General features: G+C 36.7%; 1 protein-coding gene across 1 annotated transcript in view; it reads right to left on the reverse strand.

The window, feature by feature from the left end:
* The window catches only part of LOC139687544 (3-hydroxyisobutyrate dehydrogenase, mitochondrial), a 16,519-nt gene extending 11,369 nt beyond the window's left edge, over positions 1 to 5,150 (reverse strand). The window contains exons 1-2 of the mRNA XM_071584759.1: positions 4,908 to 5,150; positions 3,667 to 3,758 (exon numbers count right to left, since the gene is read on the reverse strand). Of these exons, the coding sequence (XP_071440860.1) occupies positions 3,667 to 3,758; positions 4,908 to 5,001 (186 nt within the window). The 5' untranslated portion in view covers positions 5,002 to 5,150. The remainder of the gene's footprint in view (positions 1 to 3,666; positions 3,759 to 4,907) is intronic.
* Between the last annotated feature and the right edge of the window lie 4,309 nt (positions 5,151 to 9,459).

Here is a 9,459-nt window from a genome sequence, read left to right on the forward strand (position 1 = left end):
GTTTCCTCATGTGATATGAGCACACCCTATTCTGAACATATATGTCCATATCATACAGCTGTGATAGAAAGCTTCAAGAATCTTGTGTAAAAATCAATTCAATGACAAACAAATAATATTTGGCGTACAATAATAATAATAATAATAAGTGGCCTACACACGTAAGTAGCAGTACTATGCATGCATATTTTTAAATTGCAGAAATTTCAGGGATTTAAGTTTCATGCAATAATTTCTGATTAATGTGTGAGTAAACACATACAAAATAATAAGGAGCACTTACGATAAGTCACTTCAATTAATTTCAACAGACGCACTTAAAGAAATAGAAAAAGATGGTCGTGGAACTCCCAGACAGAGGTTCAAGGGTCAGGAGGTCCCTTTGTCGGCAGAGGGCCCTCTGTCAGGAACACTGGGTCTGAGTCCATTCTCTTGCTAACTTTCTGTGATTCAACAACAATCTTTTTCTATTTCTTTGTGTCTCTCTGTTTATATACATATATTTATTTATAAACCTTAAAACATCTTTGGTAACCTATAAGTATGATGAACGTTTGTTCTCTCCACTTTTAATGTAATATGCATACCAATTGCAACAATTTCAGAGCGTAAAAATCATTCGCCTTGACTGGGACTCGAACCCAGATCCCTCAATATCCGGTCGAGTGCTTTAGCCACTTAAGCTACCGAGGCATCCTCTTAAACTCTGAAATTTTGGGGCTTTTAAAGGAACTAGATGTTATGATGAAATACCGTACATACAATGTCACATGCATTCGTAGTCGTGCGCGAGGCGCCACTGTCCACGAGGTTAAAAGCCAACTTTAAACACGTATGGTGTTTTCCCTTTGACAAATTCCAAAGAAACTGCGGGAGATGCCGCAACAGTAACTTTTAACGGAGTCATCCGCTAATGTGCATTTTAATGCAACAATTTCAGAGCGTAAAAATCATTCGCCTTGACTGGGACTCGAACTAGTTCGTTAAAAGTTACTGTTGCGGCATCTCCCGCAGTTTCTTTGGAATTTGCATACCAATTTCTTAAATTATAAGACTAAATCCACAGCTTTTCATAAAGAAACATTCAAAATTCTTTTGATGATAAGTACATCATCAATAGTTACTAGGGATGCTACAGTTTAATGAATATCAACATAGAACATGGCAACATATGCCAGGGGCAACTTTCAGTCTCTTTTCATTGTCATTGTTTTATGCTATAGTACTCAGTGGTTTACAGAAACTCTCAAGTTGAAGGAGAAGAACATGCTAGTTATAGTTAAGAGATTTAGTCATCAACAAGTAACCACCAATCTTTCTATAAGAATGAGACATTTCTTTTTAAGAGTCTGAAATTACTTCAAATACAGGCTTCTTATGATAACCATATACAGCAATGTTTCAAAAGTTAAAAGTATAAAATAATGCTGCAAGTCTCACTCATCCATTACTGACATTAGGTTTGACTACCCCGTGACCATATTTCCACCAAATGCACATGTACTCTTAACCATATTCTTCACCTCTAATATTTTCATATTGATACACTGACTTTTTTGCCCATTAAAACTTTGCTATTTGACTTCTACCACACAGTCCATAAGAATGAAAGAGGTAATAAAAGTGGTTCATTTGATAAACATGACACCAAATAATTTTAAAATATACATTTGTATAATTTTAATTAAGCCTCACATTTTTATCTTAAATGACTGTGTAGACACCTCTCATTTGCTCAGGTGCTTTGGTTTCTCAGGAGGATTGATTGCTTGATTCCCGACCACAAGACCCCACTAACCAAGGTGAATTCTCCTGATTTATTTAATCTCTTCTCAATTTTACAGTGGCCTACATTTTATGTACAAGTGAATGAACTGAAGCTTTAAGGTAACCGTCTATGCCTATTTACATCATTCTCCATCACCACTGACTGAAATAGCTTGAAGCCAATATATTTTTCTTAATAATTATATATATTTAGCCAAATGATCTCATTATGTCTTCGTTATTTTCAACAAAAGTTAATGAGGGCACGAAGAAAGGCACAATTTCCCTCCTCTTTGGTGAGACAATGAAATGGGCCTCGAAATGTGCACCATATGCTTGGAATATTTTTCCTCAAGGAACAATTCAGAATGATAAAGTGTGATACAGCAATTATTTATGATATCATATGAGGTTAAAGTCACTTGTAGGTGGCTGACAGAATAACAAAAAAACAGATATTTTACTTTTCCACCTCCTATCTCACTGACCTAAACGTCAGCCTCTATCACACGGCCTTCAGTATTCCATTGCCAATCAAGATGATCAGTAGGTGCTTTTCTTGTTTCCTTTGGATTTCTCCCAATGATCCTCTTTCCTCCCCCACCAAGCAAAGTACTTCCGAATATTATTTAAGGTAGGAAACGAATAAGGTGGGTTAATATAATACTTAGGCAGTATAACAACATGGAAATAGGGATAACCGATGATCATACAAGGCCTTTGGCACTGAGAAGTGCAATGTTGATATAATAACACATTTTAATCCACTACAATGGGATGGTTAATTATCAAATAATGAAATATGGCTTTGCGCAGGCATTTGGAACTTAGTAGAAAAGAGACCGAATTCATTACTGACCAAAAAGCTGTGGGTATGAACTCAGGCTGGTGCTATTAAACCAATACGTGACTTCAAGTATGCTTAGGCACTCGAGTTACTAGCATAACAAAGACAGGTTAAGGTGTTTAAACTTTTAGAGTTCGACAAATTTAAAGAATTGTGGGTTATGCTATGACAATAACTTTTACAGATTCATCTGCTTTGTGCGTTAAAATATACCAATTTCAAAGTTTAAAAATCATTCTCTTTGATCCTGATTAGGGAAAATGATTTCAACAATTTGAAATTGCTGTATTCCATGAGTTAAGTTTCCATTTGCCAATGAATACAGTGCGAGTGATTTCTACTGGCCCACAATAATAATACAATCTACATAACTTGGAAAGAAATTCTCGATGGAGCCAATCAGAACAAATTGTGATATTAATTAGTATAGATATTAATGGAATTAATAAATTGCAGTATGAATGACTTCACAATATGAATTCATTTGTGTAATACTTTAGAAACAAGTAAAATACTCAATGATATGCCTCAAAAATGAAAACACCACTTATATAAAGCAGGCAAAAGTAATCTGTTCACACAGCCAAATCATTATTGATTAGTGACAACAATTAGTGCTCTACAACTTGCTTTCTAACTTTGATGGAAAAGTAGTGGTTGACTACTCTTAAAAGATTTGGTGCACGAATTTTCCTGGTCACGTCCAACAAATCATTATTCCGCTGATGTGCTCTAATGACCAATACTTTTTTTAATTAAAACGTCTTTGATTTCAGGCATAAATTTCTCAATCATGCAACAGAAAAATTTTTAATGTTAAGAATTGTGCACACATTTGTTTACTTCATAATTTCTATGGGCAAGGTGTTTAAAAGTATTTTGAAACAAAAATTTATTTGTTATAAGATTAGTGATTCAGTGTGTTTAATGCATAATATAGACATAATGCTTCATATAAAAACAAACAATCAGAAACTTGCGGTATTATTTTCTTAGAAATTATTGTATGGAAATCTTAATATAATAATTCATCAAACTCAAATGTTTCATACCTTGTTCAGCAAATTAAGTGCCATTGGTCCCCCCATATTCCCAAGTCCAATAAATCCAACCAAATTGTGATTGCTTCTGGTAGATCCAGTTCCTGGAAAGAGATTAGCAAAGGCTTTGTTGAGCTCTACTGTAAGCCAATCAGTGTGCAAGCACCCTTCGTTTCAATAGAGCTAAGAATATCACTGAGCACTCACTTTTTTCTTCTTTAAACCATGTTCTTACTAAGATTTTCAAAAACTTAGATTACAAGTCACAACTCTGGCAATATAATCAAAAGTGATAAAGAAAAATTTTCAACACCTCATGGTCTCCCAAAATTAATTTCTTCAGACAGGTTTTACAAATTAAACATCCACTTCTTTAAAAAGGGTTTTCACTTGAAATGATGTGTTGGGTGAAATTTAGATATTTTCCAAGGCCAATCCATCATAACTATAATTAATGGTTATCTGATAAGAAATGGTAGTTGCACATAGCAAGAGCAAGACATGGGAGAGGGACAAGATGCCACTCCATCAAAATAGCAACTAGCCTAATATTGCGGAAAACCTTTGAATCATAACACCAATGATTATTCAGCAGGAAAAAATAGACAGCTGCAACCGTCGCGAGGTAATTTAATTATCTAATTCATTGATTTATTGACGATAGCCGGGAGAATTTTTCTACGATATAGATATAATGACTATGAGATTAGAAATGCAAAAATGGTTTAAACTCGCTTAATCCCGCGACTGCTTCTTTCAATATTGCGCAGTTTTTAAACATGCATTAAGTCCTACTCATATTAAGATTCACCAAGTCTATTCGAAATTCAAAGAAAAGTTAAGAAAAGATGACCTACTTTCATATATATCTACACAATTATCTTGCGATCCACCAGAAAGGTGGGTGGCAGGGGGTGCTGGCAAAAACCCTGAAAAGGACGTACATGGTGTTGCGCGCACATACCTACATGCTGGCGGATAACTTAATCGTAAAAATGTCATGTTCCAACAGAAGTATATAAATGACTTTCTCCCGCGAAGATTGAAAGACGAAAAAATGCGAAAAATGTGCATACTTTCATGATTCGAATGAACGGCTAAATTGTGTAATAGGCATTCATTAGTGGTATTAGTCAGGCAGGTGTCATCACAGATATAGCAAAAAAGAGCAATAGAGGACCCAATTAATTGCAAAGCAATTACACAAAGATTGGACATTACAATGATTAAACATAATTAAGAAATTAAGTTACCATAGAATACAGATTTGCGATGAATAACTCTCGAATATCCCGTTTTTGACAGAGCCGGGCCCAAAAGCCTCCCGAAAACTTGAAATCCAGCCATATCTACACAACAACTGAGGTGCCTAATAAAACTAATTTGACAAGAGTGGGTGGCGCGACTGATAACAACGCTATTTCAACACTCAAGTGGATCTTACGCAGGATGAACACGCCACGTTAAGTTCCTACGTTCTTAACAGGGTTATAGTAGTTCCACACGCTGCCAACTTATGATGTAAGCGCTAGTAGCACCATAAAAACCGGAAAAAGGAAGTATGAATTAATCACGGTAATCGACAGAGGGAAGCGAATTAGAATTAATTCAGTGAGGTGGTGGGTTAGTATCAAAAATTTATGATGAAGATTAAACATCAAGAATTATAGCCACCATTTTGGTTATAAAATTTTGTTTTGTAGTTAGAGTAAGAGTTTCCGGCCTAATGTGGTAGAGGCAATTATGTTTAATTGAGATTACAGCACTCGCTGCAATATGAAGAATCATCACGAACGACGCGCGTTAAAAACCCGAATTGCAGTCATTTAGAGCCATCTTTAGGTGTAGGAAATAAGATGTCTTACCAATACATGTATAGTAAGTTTTAAAAATAGATCTGTGTATGCTCTGAGATTTACAGTAACTCATCGCTTATAAACCTGCTAAAAGTAGTCTGGTACACTAGCTTTTACGATATTTTGGTTATCCATCAGCGAAATGATTATTATTTTCTGCTTTCTCAAGTCTTCTTCACAGGTGAACAATAACAATTATGCTCATATTTTTACCAATGTTCTTATGTCAAGTTGAAATGCAATTATCATATTCTTTGTCATCGGTGTATTTTGTATCCATGATAAATGTGTCACGCTCTACTTAATTTAGCGTTATCAATAGTAAGCCTCTGAGATATGGTTATAACCAGTCTACAAAGCTTAGCAACCTTACTCGAGCGTTCTTACACAATTGCAACGTAATACATACGATGTTTTGTTCTGTACTCTTACTGTTCTTATACACTTCTGTATAAAAGATGTGTAATTAACTATTTTATATTTAGTATTTCGTTTTATTGTTTCCTCATTTTTCTAATTTGGATTTAAATAATGTTCATTGCGTGGGTTAGTGTGTATGAAAACATTAATGTTGTCAGGAGTGCAAATTTACAAATACACTTCCCCTTCCTCGATGATGAGGTGGGGCTAGCGTCTTGCAAGATGAGATCCAATTTCGATGCCAGCGGTTCCAACCTTCTCGCACTTCCCTCGCAGAACGTTGACTGCCGTAAAGGGTTAAGTAGCGCCAGCATTGAAATACTCTGGTTAGTTTTCTTAGGAGCAACACATAAGAAAATAGTAGTATATTTAGCAACTTTTGCTATATTAATATCGTTAAGATTAAATTATATGGTATCATTATTAGTAATGATTATGATTGACACATTCAGGACTCTCTTTTCGATTGACCAGTTAGGTCCGAGTTTAAATGGACCAATGTTCCTTTCAAATCAGACCCGTGTGACTGCTCTCGCCCCTGGTGGATCTTGAGCCCTGCGACCTTCGAGAGTATTTTGCGTCTTCCCGGCGGGGAACCAATTTCGGTTCGGGAGATCCCTTAACTCGCAAATCGCCCGATACTGTTCTTGAAACGGCATGCGAAATGGCATCGTTAGTAATTCCGCTTAAGCACCCAGCATAGGCAAATGTCATCGGTTACGACTGATGCCATTTCTAATGCTTCGTAACTAGTCAATTTTGTAACATATAAGCTAACTGAAATAGTTCTTTAAACTTCAGAATTAGAATTCATAGGTAAATTTGCCCGTAGCCATGTAGTGCAGGGTTTTCATTATAATTAGGATGAGACCCTTTTGAGTTACTACTGACATTTCTTGCATGTATGGAAATTTCGGATAGAATGTACATTATTTGCTCATAATGACTGTAAAGGCGAAGGAAGCGGATGCAATAAAACTTAACTTGAAAACACGAACTTTGAAATGCAATGAGTAACCTTCATGCCAGCATTAGATAAAAGAGTGCCGTAATCGCCTGAGAAATACTTTTTCAATTGTTAATATTCCAGTTTATCTTCTTTCTAAAGTGAACCGTTGCAAATTAATTATTTTCAATTGAAAGCTATGTACAATTGCTGCTATTTCCCTGCAACTGGTTATGATTCTCAATCGAATGCAAAACTTCGATGTTCAACGCGGAATAAAATGCTAACCGATACAGGGAATTCTAAAGACTATCCTTCTTCATAGCATCACTTTTATAGGAAAGTATTCTGCGTATACTTCCTTAAAAGTCAACGGAAAATGACTCGATGAGCGTAGAAGGAACCGAGTTTTTGAATCCATGCCATTGTTTCGTTATCCGTGGATAAAATATTCCACTGTGCTTGAAGCGAGCTACGTATCAATATCTGCCAAGACTGTTTAGGCATTTTCTAACAATTAACAATCACTGTTTCTCTCTGGGATGAAATTATGGGGCGCAGAGGTGCTCCAGTTGAAAGAATTACCCCCCCCCCAATTACATGGCTTGGTTCCACTATGGAATTGGGTGCCGAAGTGATGACTATTTATTTATTTGATAGTCTACCGGTTAAGGTAGGTTTTGGATTGACACAACTATCAATAAATATCTTGTTTCTCCTAACAACACGCAATCCAACATCCTACTCTACAACAAACCCTTCTTCATCTCCATGTACATATATATCATCTCCATTTATCTTTACTCCCTTCCTCATTTCATCCCTTCCAACATCCCTATCCTATTTCTGCCCTTTCCTAATTTGCCTAACATTCTCCCATCTATTACATTCTTCAACATCCCATTGCCCATAAATATGCTTTTCATCCATTTTTCATGCCTCCTTATGATCTCTCCCATTAACCCCTCTCCTCGTCCTCCATACCCAACACTTCCTCATTTGTTTTCTGTCCATTTCACCTCCTACATCCTTCTCCACATCCACATTTCAAAAGTCTCCAATATACGTCTATCATCCTGCTTCAATGAACATGTTTCCGCGCCGTACATAACCACGCTCCATAAGAAAGTTTTAACGTGCCTTTTCAACGTTTTTGTCATCAATTCCCTCATCCTTGTCAAAACTTCTTTACCAAACGCAATTCTTCTCCTTAGGTCCCTACTACTTTGACCATTTTGGCCGGAAACACTTCCATGATATGTAAATGGTTCCACCTGCTCTAGTTTTTGCCCTCCTATTGTGATAACTATATGTATATTTGGTTGTTTAACGTGGGTGATAGCAGCGCTAATCTTCGATGGTTATGGGCGCACACACAACACACACACACACACACATTCTCTCTCTCTGCAAAGTAATTTACTTCCGAGAGTTAGGTGGTCAACTTCCCCAGATGAACTAACTTCCTCTTGAATCGAAGAAAGCAGGCGCCCAACGCGAGATATCGAGTGAGCGAGCAGATAGATGCGTGGGCCGACTGGAGCGAGTGAGCCGGGCGATGGAAGGTCAGCGCGGAGGAGAAAATGATGCGTGGCCGGAGGAGAGTTTACCCCAGGCCCCCTCCCTGTTCACTTCCGCGTTTCCCGACGGAGTTTTTTTGAATCGTTCAAACCGGATACTGAGATTAGACTTATTTCGAAGAGTGTTGTTTATATTTTTTAAGGTAAAAATCGTTTTCAAATGGAAAACAAATCTAAAATTTTACAGAAATTGTTGGAATTCCACGACATTGGTCGTCTTCGCGCGTTGAGTTGGAACATGGGAATTCCAACGGAAATAACAACCCCCCCATTACCAGGTTTTGAATGTTTCTATTTGTTTACATCTTTAAATTTCACAGAATTTGGAAGATCTCTGCATTGCATAGAAAGATGTTAACGCGAGACCGTCGGGGAGCATTTCCAGCTTCACCATTGGTATCTCCTCTGAGAAAGTATACGACGTGTAAGAAGAGTTTGAAATAGCGCCTTATTGTTACAGCGGTATACTTTTAATCTTTCCAAAAAAGACTTGTTCCAGTTAAAGCACGACAAATTTAAAAGTGGGTACGATATGAATATAAGTAGATAGATAAACGTCTTTATTCCAGCGAACTTGAGATCATAAGGTCCCCTCTCCCATTTAACCCTTCGTCAAGTACATGACAATAATAATAACTGGAGATACTAAGCGACTTAAGTGAAAAAGATAAGAATGATAAAATGCTTATGTATAATAAAAGAAATAAGCACCAGATGTAACTTTTTGGGATAAACCTAGGTAGTTCAGACATGAAGACCCTAGCAAAAACCCACGCAGGAAAACACCCACAAAGAAAGGGTGTGTGAAAAACCTACGAAAATCTTGAAAGATGGTAAAAAATAAATAAAGTACAATACATACATTTATAACAGTGTGCAGTAGAGTACCCTACAATATGGTAATACAGGTACATATACAATACGATACTATACCTGTGCATATAAAATACGATACACAATGGAGTACAGTACATTGAATACGTGTGTATACACAGACATGCAT

Source organism: Hetaerina americana, unplaced genomic scaffold (genome assembly GCF_022747635.1).
Source record: "Hetaerina americana unplaced genomic scaffold, ioHetAmer1.1.p SCAF_1, whole genome shotgun sequence".
NCBI classification, from domain to species: Eukaryota; Metazoa; Arthropoda; class Insecta; order Odonata; family Calopterygidae; genus Hetaerina; species Hetaerina americana.